General features: G+C 33.0%; 3 protein-coding genes across 7 annotated transcripts in view; 1 reads left to right on the top strand and 2 right to left on the bottom strand.

The window, feature by feature from the left end:
* LOC128189913 (phospholipid scramblase 1-like) overlaps positions 1–1,284 on the bottom strand; it is a 19,849-nt gene extending 18,565 nt beyond the window's left edge. For all 5 annotated transcript variants that reach the window (XM_052861717.1, XM_052861718.1, XM_052861719.1 and 2 more), the window contains exon 1: positions 1,127–1,284. The gene's annotated coding sequence lies outside the window, so the exon portion shown is untranslated. The remainder of the gene's footprint in view (positions 1–1,126) is intronic.
* The window catches only part of LOC128189917 (uncharacterized), a 13,094-nt gene extending 2,158 nt beyond the window's left edge, over positions 1–10,936 (top strand). Inside the window, exons 2-6 of the mRNA XM_052861727.1 lie at positions 94–196; positions 4,437–4,627; positions 4,865–5,066; positions 5,888–5,979; positions 6,970–10,936. Of these exons, the coding sequence (XP_052717687.1) occupies positions 4,504–4,627; positions 4,865–5,066; positions 5,888–5,979; positions 6,970–7,142 (591 nt within the window). The 5' untranslated portion in view covers positions 94–196; positions 4,437–4,503 and the 3' untranslated portion in view covers positions 7,143–10,936. The remainder of the gene's footprint in view (positions 1–93; positions 197–4,436; positions 4,628–4,864; positions 5,067–5,887; positions 5,980–6,969) is intronic.
* LOC128189912 (cytochrome P450 10-like) lies at positions 9,609–18,634 on the bottom strand. Its single transcript, XM_052861715.1, has 10 exons — positions 18,503–18,634; positions 16,230–16,399; positions 15,514–15,739; positions 15,199–15,377; positions 13,785–13,971; positions 13,123–13,303; positions 12,758–12,921; positions 12,524–12,605; positions 11,671–11,889; positions 9,609–11,266 (listed from the first exon to the last, which is right to left on the bottom strand). Exons 1-10 carry the CDS (start codon positions 18,514–18,516, stop codon positions 11,147–11,149), a joined length of 1,542 nt encoding a protein of 513 aa, XP_052717675.1. The 5' UTR covers positions 18,517–18,634; the 3' UTR covers positions 9,609–11,146.

The following is an 18,634-nucleotide window of genomic DNA, read 5'->3' as shown; positions in this document are numbered from 1 at the left end:
CCATACATTTTATGAATCAGGTTTGGTCGTACATGTTATATAGTTCTTGTCTGACATCAAGCTTGACCATATTGTTGGGTTTTTTTTAATCAGACTGTTAACTTTGTCAACTATGGTAAACTAAACCAGGAGCAACAAATCCCATTTCCCAACGCCCAGTGCAAGTGATTTTTCCAATCGGGCAAGTAAATAATTGGTAAGGACATGTCCAATTTTTATTTTAATAGAAAATATGTACAATTTTTAGTTTAATAAAAAATATTAACATTTCATTATTTTTCTTCTCCTTCACAAATGATTGCTGCACACTGTAACGTTATGCTTTACCCTCGCAAGCATTTATCGATAAAAGGTTTCAATTTGTATCTCTATTTCTGAATCTTTCTTCAATGAATTCATAAAAAGTTGAATTTAACATTGAATTCTTATTGTCAAATATCAAAATGGATGATATTTATTGCATGGTTAGGGTTTTTTTATGATCATCATAATTGTACTAAAGAAACATAAAAAGTTTTGTATAAGTGACCTTCCCAATTGAAAATATTCTATGACCAATTATGATTTTTGTTTGGGCCTATAAATTCAGTGATACACTGGTAGTAAAATTATCGAATCCTGTGTCAATATTAACTCACTTTATAAATACTTTTTGGGGGGGCTTAAAACAAATTTTACTCATGAATTTAAAAAGAACTTTAAAAAAATCCAAATTTGGGTATACCCAACCCCTGAGTAAACAACATCAAGTAGGAATTAAACGATTGTTATTTACATTGAAAGAAATTTAAAATGCAAGTGCTAAGCTGTAATTATAAATATCTGAATTGTAAAAACATGATTTTAAAAGGAGCTGTAGCAATGTTACATTGCTGTTGGGAGTTTTAATGCTCATAAAGTACAGAGATAATCTGTATAGGACAGTTACATATTATATGATGTATTAACACAAATTGTAAATCCAATATATACCGGATATCGTATCAGAAAGTCTTTATCAATACACAACCCTGTCAAAATTAACAAAACCAACAAATTATTATAAATGATTTGTGTGTACACACTGACCAGAACACGATCTACTGTGCAAACCAAAAAGTCTGGTTAAACAAAAACATTCTCGTACTTATCTACTTCCTCGATCTTCAATGCAATCAACTTTAGTATCCTGTTGTCAGTCAATTTATTTTCTACTAAGCTCCGTACTTGATACTCCGGGCTACCAGTCTGAGTCGATCGTCGACACGATTATCAGCTACTGCTCAAAGCGCCGCCTAGCGGTTTCGGTCGTCTGTATCTTCGACTCGCTTGATAAGTTCACTAATATACATATTTTCAGGCCGGGCTATTTTACATATTATCATTCTTATTTTTAGGAGGGTAGATAAATATAAAGTATTTCAAATATATATCCAGGAAATGATATAAGGAAGAATCAATATCAGTGTATGTTTTATCATTGACAAATTATGTTCAACAGGGGGGGGGGGGGGGGGGGGGACTAGGTTTTGTATATTTGAGTAAGTAAAAAAAATTGCTACAGAAAAGTGGTGGAGGGCGGGGCTGATGCTACATATATGTCTCTGCTAATATACCTTAATTATGAATGCACACAATATCCTAAATCCCGATACACTAGTTTAAACTGAATATTACATCCTCCTTTTAGAGTATATGCCAAAAATAAAAATGATAGCTTAATTTAGATACATGTAGTTAAATATTGTAGTCGAAATTAAATTTCAGTTCTAAAAAATACTCTAATAAAGAAGTGTTTGATCCCCAAAGTACGTTAATTTTAAGTGCATATCATTTTATCGTTGGAAGGCCTTTTAAAATAAATAATATATATCAGGAATGGTATTTACTCATAGTGGTTAACTTTATTGACGTTTTGATAGAGTCTCTAAAATATTCTTCCCTCTGAAGTTTCATGATAGAACACATGATCTCCATTAAAAAGATTAAAAATCTTGATAATAGCGCTTTGAAGTGCTATTATCAAAATTTGTGATCTTTTCAGAAAAGACGCAATATATGTTCTTGATTATGTAAACTTTAATGATTGGCACTAACAATGCGTAATTAAGGTCCAAATTGATTAACTAGACGATTCATTTCAAAGCTCCGACGATCGGGAGATATAAACCGCTAATATGAGCCCGAACCCCTGGGAACCACCTGGTGGTGTCTAAATATGATTATTCTATATAATGCGTCATCTGATTGGTCTGGAGAGTCACGTGACATGGCGAACAAAACGTCGTCTCTCCTGGGGAATAAAGATCATGTCTCACCTCTTCGGAAAGTTAGAAATGCCTAGTGGATTGAAAATACATTTCCTATAACTACATGTACAGTTTCAATCCAATGTTTTCTCAGACGTCCGTGTCAATTTGTTCGATCCCGCCCATTTCAAATGTTTTGACTGCAACAAGTGAAATTGACGTACGCTGTATATTTCCAGTCTTGCCAGTTAATGTTCCGCGGTCTTAATAAAGTGAAAAATATATATATTTTTTTTGTTCGAGTACTCTCAGTACGTTAATGATTTTCCTTACCGGCTGCTAGCTTCTAAGGGCTTAGTGACTGCTGTTAAAGGCTGCTAGCCTCGGCCTTGTCTCCCTACCCCATAAAATTATTTTAAAACAAGACAAAACCATTCAAAATGACATACTTATAAACAAACATATTCAATGAAAAACACCAAAAAAAACAAACATATTATGCATTTGTATTTATAATTTCTTTGTTAATATAGATTTGTGAATTTTATTAACATGAGATCAGGAAACCTTACGAGATCTTCTGAGATCAAATCCATTGAGTACACAGAACTTACATACTAAGTTCTCTGGAGAAGAACGTGCAAACCCTCCCCCCTCTGAATCAAGTTTTATACCACAGATGGGTGTGACAAGCGAGCTCCTTACAAACGCAATCGCTGGCAACACTTTTCATTCATCCTTCAACCATGCTGTGCGATTGATTATACATAACTTGACCAGGCATACTTACATGTACATGTATATTTTCTCATTCACCCTGCGTCGGATACAAATATACTTGTGTACACCCTTCCTTCTTTCGGCGATGATTTGACGTATTGAAATATACAATCATTACAATATTACATCATACATTAATTTATATGTAAAGACATGTAAATAACAGGCCTTTACACGTGCATGTATGAAACTAGTATGGCTTAGAGCTTGAAAGTCACTATAGCCAGTGAGAAAGAGAGATTGTGATTCTGTAGGCCAAAGGGGATGCTGGAAGAGGGGTAAACATACAAAGCAGAAATCTTGATATCCAAACTTCTTTAAAATACGTAGCAATCAGAGACCATATGCGGATACATGAAATATGTAATTCATGCTGTATATAGAGTACTTTTTAACGGATATATGTTCAGATAACAGCCCCCCCCTCCCCCCCCCCCCCCCGTCTGTTATCTGAAGACGCACGTGTTAAAAGTCATTCTACTATATGTTTTGTACCATTGTTCACACTGAATTACCCATGATCTATCAAAATTCTATTAAGTACCATTTCATATGACCAATAAAAAAGCACGTGATTCTATAAGTTAAGCGCATTACATTTTATGAAATTTTTGGTGAACATGACCACCTCTTTGCCGTTTTCCGCAAAGTTTTAGACGTGCATGTGCATGAATGAGCTATTATCAATTAATTAATCAAGTTGACGTGGACTCGTGGAGTATTCGGGTAAGACTCTTCTCAAGAACTAATGTATATACAGATATTCGGTCTAAGGACATTTAAGACGAACACCGGATTTAGAGTTTTTGATTGAATTGTGTATTTCATTTCGAGCTATGGGTGGCTGTATAAGCAGAAAAAAATTATCAGATTTCTTGTAATAATTTTCATAGTTGGTTTAAACATTTTACAGAAACTGTTGTGTTCATTGAACTTCATGAAGCCGATAATTTGTAAATGATAAATCAAATTTTCTTATCTTTTGCCAAGTAACGTTACTCTTTTTTTTTAAAAGTGTGATCCATCAGAAAATATAGAGTGTGTTCTATTACAGATACACCTCAGAAAACTTTTGTATATCAAGAAAAAAATGAATAGCTGACATCAAAGGAAAAGCTCGCAAACAATGATACAACATATAATTCTAATGTTACCCCTACACTATAGGCCAGTGCCACCCATTCATGCAGTTGCAGATTTATTCCGGGATGTGTGTAAAATAAAATATTTTAAAAAACTCTATTCATGTCTGATAGTGATAGAGACAATGATTTAATCAAATTATTTACAAACCATTAACAGTACCTAGAAGTGCATGTATACATGTATCGACTTCACGTATTGAGCCTACAACAATCCGGATATTTTCACTGCCTGGGTTTTGGTTTTACTTTCACTACTTCTGTTTCCTGTATTGATTTGGTACAGATGCTGAGTTCTCATATGCCGATATTGCGGATTCTTTGAAAGATCGGACCTGTGCAGCTGTTTCAGGATGAGATGTCTAATCATATGCCTTTTGATTTATGTTTCACTGACCGATGTGACAACAGCTGAAAATTCAGTGGTTGAATTTTACATGGAAAAAAGTAGTAACAGAAACCCTTGCACCTATTTTGGTAAAACATCGATACTTAGATATATACAATGTATAGAGTATTAAAGGGGAAAAATTTGAATTTTTAGTCTTGGAGTAACATGGCATTAATGAGTTGTATGTAGATTGAATACCTATGAAGGGAGCAGCTTCATAAGCAATGCCATGGGTTAAATTAAGATCTTTGTAAATATTAGTAAGAAAAAAAACCCATTGCCGAAATAATTATTTAAGTTATTGTTATGACTTTTTTTTGAAGAAAATGAAAGGGTTGCTGTTGGAGTAGAAGGACTAATTAACTGCACGTGGTATGCACCAAATGCCTGCTGCAAGCGCACAGAGGTCACCTCTGTGTTCTCTAGAATGCCACCCTTATATGGAGCCTCTCAGGAATGCACCAACCATGTGAACTACATGATGTGTTATTTCTGTGCACCAGATCAAGTGTATTGGTATCACAAGTAAGTAACTATTGAAATTTTAATTGCATGACAAGAATTTAGAGCAACTTGAATTTTTTTTTTTTTTTTTTATTTTTAATTCTGAATCATTTTTTTCTTTCTGCATGATTTAAGAATTAATTACTCTTAGAATACAGAGATAGCTCTCACTAGGGTACCATAAAGACAATTTCCTAATAAGGAGTTATTGTCTACTAATGGAACACCTTCATATTTTAAAAGTAGACTTTCTTTGAAATATTTTTTCCTTTTATTATTTTGTTGTTGAACAGCTTAGCACAATTGATTAAAGCATATCAAGGTAATAGTCTGCAATTCTCATCTTTTAAATTATAGCTTTTTTAAAATATTGTATCAAGATTTCATCATGATTGAGACCTCTTTCAGAAAATAATTATCAGAATAATTTAAGGCCAGAATAGAATGTATTTTAATGAACTTTAAAAACTACATGTATCTTAGAATAATGGCACAAGGTATACCGGGTAATTTTTTTTTTACATTTACCGGAATATAATTGCTATTGAACACTATTCTTGATATCAAAATTAGAAACATGTACCGGATATATATAACATATAATTATATGTTAAAATGAATTTATGCAGTCTTGTTTTAATTGTTTACTTGGTAATCAATTTCAGTCTTAAATTGTCCAAGCATGATTAGATGTTTTGTTTTATTATTTGCATGGAATGGAAATTCCATATGATTGCAATTGAAAATATATTTCTTTTTTTTTTTTGACAATGATTTCGGTAAGCTATGCAATTATGTATATGTACACTGCACATTCAATAATATGGACTGATCTTTTATAGAGATCAAGACAGAAAGGTTCATGTCTGTATTGACTTTTGCAAGTCAGTCCATCATCACTGCCAAGGAGCCATGTACGAAGGAACCAGAATAGGTATTTTATGATTGAAAATTCTTTTATTTTGTATTACTAACAGAAGAAGTTGTTAATATACACGTGCATGTTGGTTTGGTTTTAACATATTTGTTGTTTAAACACAATGGGATTGGGCACAAGTTCCAAAATTTTTAAAGGCCTAATACTGTAGATTCCTTATTTTATGCAAGTACCTACTGATACATTAATTCTTTGATTTAACTGGTTTCCAAATCGCAAGAACATAAAATTGCGAATGCCGAATTGTTATCATAGTTTGATCTAGTTTACATATGTCTGAGAAATAAAAGCGAGATTTTAAAATTCATGAGATGTGCTTCGAGCAATTTTACACGCATATTAATTTCTCTGGTTAAATTAGGAAACTACAGTACACGATTGTTATATTGAAGCCCTAGGGGCCAGTGGATCTACTAACATTTAGCTATATTCTAAATTTGTTATATACATGTAAGATAACCAATTTGAATAATAAGTACCGTATAGGGAATTTGTTACTGGATTGTGAACGATGTTGAGTACTGTATCAGATCACACCATCATGTGACTGTGAAATTAATAGTAATTATGTATCATAAACCACTATTAGGTGTGTGCATGATTGTAATGAAATTTGAATTTAGTTTCGCAAAGTACTACCACGTACTTGAATTAAGCACTAGCTGCAGATCTGTAACTGACTGGTCTGAAAAAATTTGGACCAGGGAGCCACAATGCCACCAATTGAAAAAAAGTGTATATTTATTGGGCACAAAAAATGCACTAATTCTTGATTTAAATCTCCACTCATATTGCCACTTCCTAGTGGGTTAACTCCTTACCTCAGTCAGTAAAGGCTAAAACTACATTGTATATTTTGAGTTTGCAGAGGATTGAGGTATAGATAATCATCTTTAGTTTATCATTACATCATAATGCTAATAATTGATATATTTTTTTTATCTATTTATATATAACTACGTTTTTAACTGGGTTTTCCTTTGCCAGGTGATGTTTACCAGAATGGAACATCTTTTTGCGAGGCCCAGAATTTCCATGTGATTGACGGAAAACAGAACTGCTTCAAGTTTGATCCTGGCGTCTTTGACCCAGCCAACACGATCTCAGGCTCAGGTCTGTTGGTCCTAGTGTTGAGTTTTATTACTCTAGGTTTTCAGTAAACTCAAGTATTTCACTTCAACATTCCTGTTACTGAAACCTAGGGTAAAGTAGATTTACTTTATAAATTCATTACCAGGACAGTAACAGCTAACACTCTAACAATGAATTTTACACTGAATTCAAACTTGTTTTCATTTCTCAGTGTCATATTATATAAATAGTGCCTGTTTGGGAGGATAACTGTTGAAATTGACACTCTGAGATACCATTGTCAACCGACGCGAAGCGGAGGTTGACTGGTTTTTTCGAGGGGTGTCATTTTCAACAGTTACCCTCCCAAACAGGCACTATTTATTTTATTATACTGAATGTCTTAGTTTTAAAGAAAATTTTACTGCTTTTATAAAGAAATGAAGTGACACCAAACCAATCAGATTTCAGTATTTAACATGAAAGTATAATAAAATGTATAATTATAATAATCGATTTTGTTACCTTTATAAAAAATCAAAAAGTACCCTTTCATAAAAGGACGTTTTTATACTGTAAACAGTGTTCCAACTCAAAGAAAGAAACTTATAATTGGAACAAAAATTAACATGTGTTTAACACTAAGCTAAAAAAAATAATTAAATTTAGTTACAGTTGTTTCTAACTTTAGAATCAAAATTCGATGATTTGATCCTGCTTGAAATGTTAATTGTTAATGATGAAAATATTGGCACAAAACTTATTCATAGGTTTTTTACACCACAACTTGACTTCCGTTATATATTATAGCACTAATAGCAGTATGGCCCTCTTAATTAAAACATCAGCTTGTAATTTAAACTACATGTATTGAATTTGAATACTGTTGGTGGTTTTTAAATTGTAACAGATACTGTGATAAGAATTTTTAAATTTTTTTTTTTAGAATTATAATTGTAAATTTTGAAAATTTATAAAATTGAATTTATATACTGAATATGATATACTTTTTATCCATATAAATATTTCTCAGTGTCTCATAATTACTTAAAAAGTTAAAAAGACTTCTGACAAGGGGTATGCTGAAATTGTGAATATTTATTTATTATTTTTTTAAATTTTTTTTTTTTTTTTTTTACATATAATTGAATTGAATACTGTGTATGGGTGTATTTATAGAGGAGAACCTTGCATTATGATTGCAAGATAGTAAGAAATGTTGCTTGCATATTGTACTTACATATGAATAAAATACATGTACTGTAAATTTTATCAACAACGAACATACTTGAAAATTGTTTTGTTTTTTACATGTGGCAGTTACTTGTAGATGTACAATTTGACTGACACGTGGTGCAGATTTATTAATAACCATGGTATTGTTAATTTTTGATATATTTTTTTTTTTGGTTACATTTTGTTCATATATTTTATTTGATAATTTTTGTATTTATTACTGGGATATCTTTTATTTTGATATATTTTTTGTAACAGTTTGTTACTATATTTAATTGAATATTTTTTGTATTTATATTGTTTTGAACATTCCCAAAAAATTGCCATAATTGTGTAATTATTTGATATATATTCCTGTAGTGTGTCAACCTGTGTTGAATTGTTCTCTACTTCTATAGTATTAATACTATTAAATATATAGCATTATCATTTTAAAATATGCTTACATGATTGTATTTATATGGTACATGTATTTATATAATGTTGACCAGGTTAAGTAACTCTGCAATACACATACATCTCACCACTATTTTAATTTGTATTTTAAAAGTATTAACTTTAGCCTATTAGTCTATAAAATAATAAACATGTACAGTAGCATGCAAAAAGTATAAATAAATCATGTCTGTCTAGTCGGATTTTGAAGAGATTTGAAAAGATGAATTCAGATTAATTTTGAAGTCTTTTGACACTTATGGAATATCTTTTACTAATACATATAAGATTAAGACATTTTGATAAATTTTAGATCTTAACTGTACATATAAGATTAGGACATTTTGATAAATTTTAGATCTTAACTGTATATATGGCTTCTGTAAGATGCAAAGTTGAGTTGTGAAAATGCTACAATGTATGGCAAATTTAGGGGTATCAGTTTAGTCCCTTTGTTACATGTCATAGCAAATATCAGGAAATTTATTATTTTGGAGAAACTATATCTGTTTTTTGTTCTGTAGTAGTTGAATAAAAAGGATGTTGATATATAAAGAGCTCATGATATTGTTATGAACTAATGACCTTTTATAATGATCGAGGGTTGTATAGTATTTTTTGAAGTATTTAAAAAAAAAAGTTTTCAAAAAAAACCCAGACACATTGTAAAATATGAATGTACTATGTCACTATGTGGATGTAAATTCAAAATTTACAACATGACAAAGTATGTGAATTTTAAATTTACCTTGTGGGTGTGAATACCAGGTATGACGTTTTCGTATTGTAAAAACCCACCCAGTAAATTCAAAATTTACAACATGACATATTTCTAAAAATTTCTGAATACTTCACAAAAGTATTAAATGATATCAAACACGTCACAATTTGTCTAACTTTTATTAGATACATGTATTATGTAAATAATTGGTACAAAACAATACAACCAACAATTTCATAGATCAACCATAGAAAATTCAACAAGACTGTCAGACAATCAAGTACATGCTATTTAAAAATTCATTATATTTATCATATTAAAAGATATTGTCACGCTACAAAAGAAGTATTTTATAATGATCAAGTTTAATACATATGAAGTCAAGCCATTTTTGGGAGTTGATTTTTAATCAACTCTCCTATGCAGTCACGCGGACAAACCGAAAGTGAAACAGTGTTTGGACCTCAGCACAAATCATTGCTCCTGACAAGACTTAGTTCTTGAAAATAATTGATGAATTCGATGTAATGTATGCTAAAGCATTGTTTTTCAAGGAAACTTATTTACAAATACTTTAAAAATAGTCAGATTTTAAATGGTTCGAACAATTTAAATATTTTTGTAGTCGTATGTATTCCTACACCAGAGTTCAATATAGTCTCGTTCAACTCGACGCCCGGCTGTCTCCGTAAACCCTTGTCGGTGTCAGCCGAGCGTTTGGTTGAACGAGACTAGAGTTAAATATTGCTTGGATCCAAACAATTTTCGAGAAATATTTCTACCACTGATACATAGTTTGATTGAATTAATTTTATCTTTAAATATTATTTAACATGGTTCATATGGAGGTTTCTCGACATTCTAGTCGAAAAAGTTCAAAAATTCATATTATAAAAATATGCGTAATTCAAATTACAAACTACGTATACATGTACTTGTCATGCAAAATAACATATCATTGATTTTAAAATAAATAAACATCGACAAAATCAACTCCCGTCAGTTCTTCAGTACTTTGATTTAGAGTTTAGGACACAGATGTATCAGTAATGATGAATATATTGTTGTTAATATGGATACTAATATCATAAAAAAAATTGCACCAGACAATACATGTACATCTGTGTATTAATGGGACTAAAACAATGTCAACATATTATAAAAAAAAATCCATTGTCAATTGAAAGAGAAAATTATGGAAATACTTTCTTTTAAAATAGTAAACAACTCAAACTATCTAAATTAAAACACCAACATATTCATGTTTGTAGTGCAGTTTCAGATGATGGTGCAATCTCTGTTTGATTTGTAAAAATTGGTTACCATTTATTACTGCTTTTGTTTCTGAATTATTGTACAATACATGTATATGTACCTGCTGTTTTTATAAACATGTATTGGAATACATGTATTTATACTGCAGTTTATTCTAATACTGTTATATAATATTTTCACAGTCTGATTTTTTTTTATGTCTTTGGTATAAAAAGTCGTGCAATAAAATGCACAATATTGCCAAATGGGAAAAAATCTTTAAATAACATAATTCCAACATTAAAACAAGTCAGTTATATGAAGGCCAGTACAGTGGATGACAAAAAGTCTTTTTCCCCGAAGTATCTTGAGTATCTTTCTAAAGCTACAGTAGGCTGTGGCTATATATAGTTAATATGATATCGTACTCCGGAGGAGAATGGATAATTACTGTCTGTCTTTCAACAAAAATATGACCTTGGTTGTTGGGCAGGCAAATATTCTGTACGTATACTGTAGTTGTTTTGGGACTTCAGGTGCCAGTGAGACTTGGAAAGCTTGGAAAAGCTAAAACAGAAATAAAGCCTCTTAGTTTTCACTGCGATGCCAACGCCACAAGTCTTACTTCATTAACCCTTAGGGCTAGAAAAAGGACGCGCATTCGAAAAGACACGAGAATCTAAAAATAGTATTACATGGTGTTTGCTTTTTTTATGTTTAAATCAGAAATTAAAACAATATTTGATGTAGGCAACTTTTTCAATTTTTTTGTAACTAATTTCATAACCAATTAATTATACATAAAAACGAATTTCAAAAATAAAATTTTTATCTTACAACTTGATATACAAGCATGTAAAAGTAAATATATTTGGTGCAAGTACTTAAATGTAGAAATATAAATGAAATGAAATATTTTGAATGTTTTTTAAAATACTATAATAATTTATTCCGTGTTTCAGAAGCCATACCTTTGCTGTGATAATATACATCTCATTCTCGGCGAAGCGCTGCCCGATACAGCTGCGCGGTCCAAACCCAAAGGGGAGATAAACGAATGGTTCCGTGTGTCGCGTCTCGTCATCGATCGACTTATCTCCCCTTAGAAATCTTTCGGGGATGAACTGGTTTGCATTCTTGAAGTACTTTTCATCTTGGGACATGTTCCTCAGAGGGACAAGAACATCAGTCTAAATAAAATGTAATGAATAAGATACTAAGTACCTGTAAATACAAATAGTTCAAAGTTGCGGACCCCCCCCCCCCCCCCCCCCCCCCCCCCCCCAGTTGTCCTCGTTCACTTAATCTATATCTTTCGCAGAAATGAGCTTAGTCTGTAGTTTCATTGTATGAAGTATTCATTGGTGTTAATTTTCGCGGGTTTAGCATAAGTAACGAGTTTCAATGGTATATATGTTACATTAAAAGTTTAAAATCAAAGATTTCTAAACTTATCTATAACAATCTATAGATAAGTTTAGAAATCTTTGATTTTAAACTTTTAATGTAACATATACGTAAATGTGTAGACAATGACTGTCCGATGTGTTTCATACTAGTCACCGGTACTTTAGTAAGCATCTGCTCAACAACGAAATACATTAAAATTGGTATTCAACGAATAATCATGGAGCCACAGTACAGTACCGATCAGACCCAACCTCACAGAAAGTACACCCCAACTAAACCCTGGGTTTACTTTCTAGGTTTTCTCCGGGTTTACTAGAGTGGACGTATGTCGTAGATATTCAATATGCATACTGTGAACATTTATACATGAAATTGTGTATGTTGTATTTCGGCTGTATATTAATTCGTACGTACTCCTTTTGGGATTCGATATCCGCCAACTACAATATCCTCCTTCAACCGTCTAATACTTCCGATTGATAGAGGATAATTTTTCCTTTAAAAAACACAAACACGATTTATAAATAAAAGGTTAGAGCATAAAGCACATAATACATGTATGTAACATCTCTAAAACTCTTTGAAATACGCATGGAAATGTTTTTATTGAGTTGTAATTTTGTTCTTGTTGTTATTATTTTGGCCTACCTCAAGGATTCCTTGACGCACGCTTTTAGATATGGCATATTTGTCAGAGCCTCTACATCCAGGTTTTTGTTGCCAATCACGTGACGAATTTCCTGGTAGAGACGCTCTTGTGATTCTTGGTGCGTGGCTAACTCATGCCATAAGAATGTCAGTGCATTTGATGTCTTTCGTTTCATGGTGAAAAAAAGGGGGGAAAATAGCCAAAAAGACTTAATTGTATACGCAGTTAACATGATTGTACAAAATATTGTTCCTAGGGTCTTTGTGACAAGGTTTAAACTATTTTTTTTTTAGCGCGCTCGATATTAAAGCGCTTTCATGAAGAAAAAAATTCTAACGATTTTTTAAAATACATTTTTACTTACAGAGTCAATACCTCCAACAAATAAATCAAGGATCAGACTCTGGGTTTTAGCCAGGGTCATTCCGGGGTGAGAAATCAAGGCATAGAGGAAGTTGGGTTCCTTTAAATATTCCTCCAACTTCCCTTCCCGTTTGAGTTCTTCCATCTTGTTCAAGGCGTCGTGCATTTCTTTTGCTGCAACTCTTTACAGACAAGAATGTTTCAGTAGGAAAAATTAGGAAGATAAACACATAAAACCATTTTAACAAGACCTTGGACTTTCAATAGGGCGTAGCTATCTATTTCTTGCGTCAAAACAAGTTAAAAATGACGCGGTTTCAAGCGAAATATGCACCGGTTTCGTAGTCTTAGCTCCAAAGCCAGACAAATCTTGTTGATTTCAAAGAGCCATGGCTGAGTGGCTAGCAATGAAATAGACAAGCCTACGTCACATTGCTGTTTGACACAACTAACCACAGTCCAAGCTCTTGTTAACATGGTTCTAAAGTCAAATTTAATCGGACCCAATTGTATGGCATTGACCTCTTAATTACATGTGATAGCCTTGATCAACGAAAAGATATAATTATTTTTTTTTAAATATTAAATTATATTAATCTACATTCAATACTTTCCACGTAAAATCAGAAATCGTTCATAAACTTTAAACCTGTTGCCACCTACTTGTACATGTTATCTGCAGATTTTTCAAATTTCTTATAAAAGGGTGTTTGAAAGTATTTGTAAGCCTGGGAGTTGTGGTTTGATTCGGCGAGTCCGCGGAAGAAAATGCCAAGGTCTTCCACAAAGTCAAGATTGGCTGTTCCAGTTAAACACCCCAAACGTCTGTTAAAGCACAGCATTCCGATACCTGGTGTTCCAAAAAAAAAAATTGATACGTGTACTATCAACTATTTATTTGGAACAGAAAAAATGACTTGAACTTGGAAGGTATAGATATCAATAAATCGTGTACGATTTATTAAATGTACTTCAATTCTCTCTGACGAAACGCGTAAGATAGTATTCAAAAGAAAAAATTCAGCAACGTGTGTTATTTTTTTTCTTTCTAAATGAAGTAGTAATGGTACATCATGAAGTCTTTCCCCTCCCCTGAATATACCGGTGTTCACATAGTAGAATTATCAACAAGAGAAAAGCTGTCAATGTGACAGCATACCGGGTTTTCTTTTGTGTGAACAGTATCCATAATCCATTTGTCAACCTTGAATTAATGAACACTACATATGGGGTGCTCTATCATAATATGCAATATTTTTTGCCAAAAAATAACTACCAGTAAGTTCAGCAGCCGGATTCTTTTTTATATATTATTAGAAATCAAAAACCTTTCATTAGGCACACATCTGATATATATACATGTATGTACAATTGATCTTCAAAAAACAACTTTGAATTCTATCTTGAAAACTTGAGAATTAAGGAGTTACTAGTATCCGAACAATAGGGGTACCCTATATGCAGTATTTTGCCCCCAAAAAATGATTAAAGTCAATAGCTGGCTTTTTTTTCATAGATTATCAGAAATATTTCCTAGCAGTATGCACACCTCTGATATGTGTACAATTGATCTGCAAAAGAACACCTTCCTATTTTGTATCTTGAAAACTGTAGAAGGAGCTATCCGTACAATAGGGGTACCCTACGTTGTATATGCAATATTTTGCCACAAATGACTAAGTTCAACAGCTGGTATTTTCTTCATAAATAATCAGAAATACACACCTCTGATATATGTACAATTGATTTGCAAAAGAAAAACTTCCTAGCTTGAAAAATGTTAGAGCGACCATCCGTACAATAAAGGATAAAGGTACCGCCCGCCCGCCATTTTCACCGTATGCATTTCAATAATCGGACTTTTTATTTGAAAAAAAACACGGTTGAAAATAGGTTTTGGAATCCCCCTCCCCACAACCACCACCACAAAAAAACCAAATTCATCGAACCATCCCCTTAGAAAAATATCTAGATTTCTATATCCACGCATGCGCATTTTTTTCATCAACAGTAATATTGTTCTTCGTTCAAAGGCCAAGACTATCATACTTTTTTTTTCAAATCTTAATCAAATTACTTTCGGTTGTAAAGTTAATCATCGTCTTTAAACAATCGTCAATTCTATGGGAATTTCTGCAGATGGCGATGAAGTCGTCTGCTACGGGTGTCAGAGCAGGTATGTATGACGACACCACTGCCGGGCGCATCATTTGGTTGTTGGCAGGTTTTCTAAGATTGGCCCATTGTTCACCTTGCCTAAAATATTAAAGTTTAAAAAAAATTTTGCATATACTCTTCCAATTTGAAATGATTTTTAAAAAAATATTAAGCATGCATTTTCTTATCGGTAGAAAAGGGGTTGGGGTTGGAGGTAATCATTAAAACACTATACAGTGATGATAATCCTGGAGAGAGTTTCTTTCTTTTGTAGTAAGCGTCCAAAATTCCGACAGTGGGTCGAGCAGGGTATTTGTCCGCGTCTCTCAGCAGCTGTTCTGAAAACAGCGGATTCGAGAGGACCACCAACCAGTTCTTGCCTGCTCTGAACTTCATGATATCGCCGTATTCATCAGTAAACTTCCGCAGTAACTTGTATATCGTGGAAACAGTAATGGAAGCTGAGGAAAGTTTAAACATTTTAGAAGGCTTTGTCATAACGTACATTTACAGTACTGATCAGACCTAACCTAACAGAAAGTAAACCCCAACTAAACCCTGGGTTTACTTTCTGGGTTTACTCTGAGTAAACCCCTATCAGAAGTATACTCTGAAAGCAGACGCTATACATGTGTATTCGGAAAATACAAGGGGCAGAAATCACAGGCAGTAGGTTGAGAAGAAAAACAAGTCTGCTTGCCTTCACACTTTAGTGCGTATAGTTGACTCCAAAAGCAATTCTCGAGTAAACCCAAAGTAAACCCCGAGTGGACCCAAATTTTCAAAAAAGTAAACCCAAGGTAAACCCGGGGTTTAGTTGGGGTTTACTCTGGTGTTAGGTTGGGTCTGATCGGTACTGTATATATTTCATGTAACAATGTTTCATGACTTTCAATTTATTCTATTTTTATGTACACAAAAATCAAACCTCTCAGCTAATGTCAGACTTACTAAAAGGTTTGAAGTGGAAAGCAGTCCCAAGATAAGGTACACTGTATATGCCACTCGGTCCGGGGATGTCATCGAACGGTCGTACATTTTTCGAGGCGGATCCAAGGTTTTCGGACGTCGCCGTGTGCTGGTGTCTTAAGAGGCCCTGGACAGAAATTCGCGCTGCCTGTCTGAGATCAAAATCAATAGCATAATTCAGTATATATACGAAAGATGGAATCGGGTAGGATTTGCGAAATAAGTGTAGTTACCATACTCTGTCCCAAGTCATTTATGCAGCACATTTTCTTATACGATTTGTTTTAAAATTTTAATACATCGGGTTTCAAACGATGTTACTAGTAATTCAATACAATGAAAAAACCTCGCTTTCTCCTTTGAAACAGCCTCTGTAACTTATCATGCAGATTTCAATACACAGCTAAAAATAAAAAGTCTACGGGGATATTGCATTGTAACAGACACGAAATCACCCGGATGATAACGTTGAAAAATTGTACAACGTCATCTTTGCCCATTATAAATCTTCCCAAGAAGTATGTTTTCGATCCTGTGAATTTTTTCTGAGTGAAAATTGATATTGTGTCAATTAAGAAATCTTCATCAATTGTACTTTCACATGTATGTGCAATTATATTAGAAACAGTTCAAATGTAATGCAAAAATAACTTTTATAGGTTTATTGCAAACTATTGTATACTAGTACATAATAATAGCAAAGGAGTGGGTTTAAACCCAAGTTATACATGTAACATCTCATCAAGTCCCTACATGACTGTATGAGGCTTAAAGCGAGACCGGGAGGCTAGGTCATGCCAGGTTTTAGAGTATGCCCAGCCACCCACAAAAAAAGGATGTGTTTATCATTAACACTCAATTCATTACAGGTATTTAAAATAGTTTGGTAAACAATGCAAAGCATTTCGTGCATTAGAAAATTTTTAGCCAAATTTTTTTTATATGCATCTTCTTCTTTTTCACGAACTTTATGACGCGGTTTTGAGAGTCTGTTAGGGTTAATTCTTCAGTTCCAAAATTTTCTCAAGTTTCTTGTAATTACATTTTTGAAAAGGAAACCGTACCTGTATAATCAAAATATCAGAGATAGAAAAAAGCCCAATTGTTTTCAGGTTCTAAGTGAGTTTTAACGTTATCTGTATCTTGTCGTTTTTTCAATGGATGTCCTTCAAAGTGTGTATGTTTTATTAGATTGATCGATTTAACTATCAACAATTTTGAGTAATATTATGCATTTTGTACATATTATATAATAGATGTACAATGATGAAACTTATGGGGGAAGCTTTTTTACTAGATTTGATCGGTTTATCTACATGTATATTTCAATCGGGATCAGTCTTATAAATTGCCATTTTCATTCAATTTCTTCTAAAATGATAATTTTGATATTTATTTTGTATATTTGCAGCGGTTTGCTTGTGAGATTTTTAGTTAATGAAAAAATAACGATTTTCATATTTCATTTTTTTTTTTTGGTTAAAAATCTAAATTTTTGAAATATACATGTATATGCGTTAATCAACCCTTTAGACAAATTCGACTTCTTAGCTCTTAAACTTACTCTCTGCCATAGAATTATTTCCGGTTTCTGTGTAAAATGAAAAAATTATGTGAGATAACTTTAAAAGAGCTTACTTAATTAATATCTTTAAATTTTAAAAGAGATTCTGGTACTCCAGAGGCGTGTTCACTAGAAGAGCGAGCGCTAGCCAAAATTCCCTTCACCTGTAACACAAATTTTGGCGAGCGAAGCTCGCTCTGTTGAACTCGCCTCTGATCCATCAATGAAAATTGTGATGACCAACCTTTAGTAAATGCAAAATACTTGAAAATAAACATTTCGCGAGCTAGCTGCAGGTCTGTAGATTTACATGAAAATTCAGGGGGGTTTTCCGTACTGCAGTAGAGCTACAAACTTGTAGCTAATACACGTATTTAAATCGCAGGTGAGCTAAATTAAAGTGGGTCGTAAAAAGTAGGTCGTGCATATACATGGCCTTACTTCGGAGCCACCTCGACGCAAATCGATACTCTTCATGTGTGTCAGATGCCTCTTGTGTTTACAGATAGTGTGACACTCTAAAGGCGACCTAGTTAATTAACCCTCACACTGCACTAGTTTCTGTTCAACAATTCGGGTTGAGAGTGCCAAGATATAAATCATTGTACTTTTAAAACACCGTTTATGGACCGATCCATCGCCCTTGTATAATGGGAGATTTAACTTTATAATATAGTATATATTGTATTACCTTATGCCCGCCATATCTCACCAGACACTTTAAGTTAGTAAGACATCGTTTGGTCAAGTTTGTTTACGTTTTGCAAAAAGCCGACATTTTTAACAGTGAACAACTATGGAAAGCCATCCGTGTATGAAAATA

The sequence above is a fragment of the Crassostrea angulata genome, chromosome 6, assembly GCF_025612915.1.
Source record: "Crassostrea angulata isolate pt1a10 chromosome 6, ASM2561291v2, whole genome shotgun sequence".
NCBI lineage: Eukaryota > Metazoa > Mollusca > Bivalvia > Ostreida > Ostreidae > Magallana > Magallana angulata.
The sequence above is the reverse complement of the archived record's forward strand: the minus strand, read 5'-3'. Positions and strand labels throughout refer to the sequence as shown.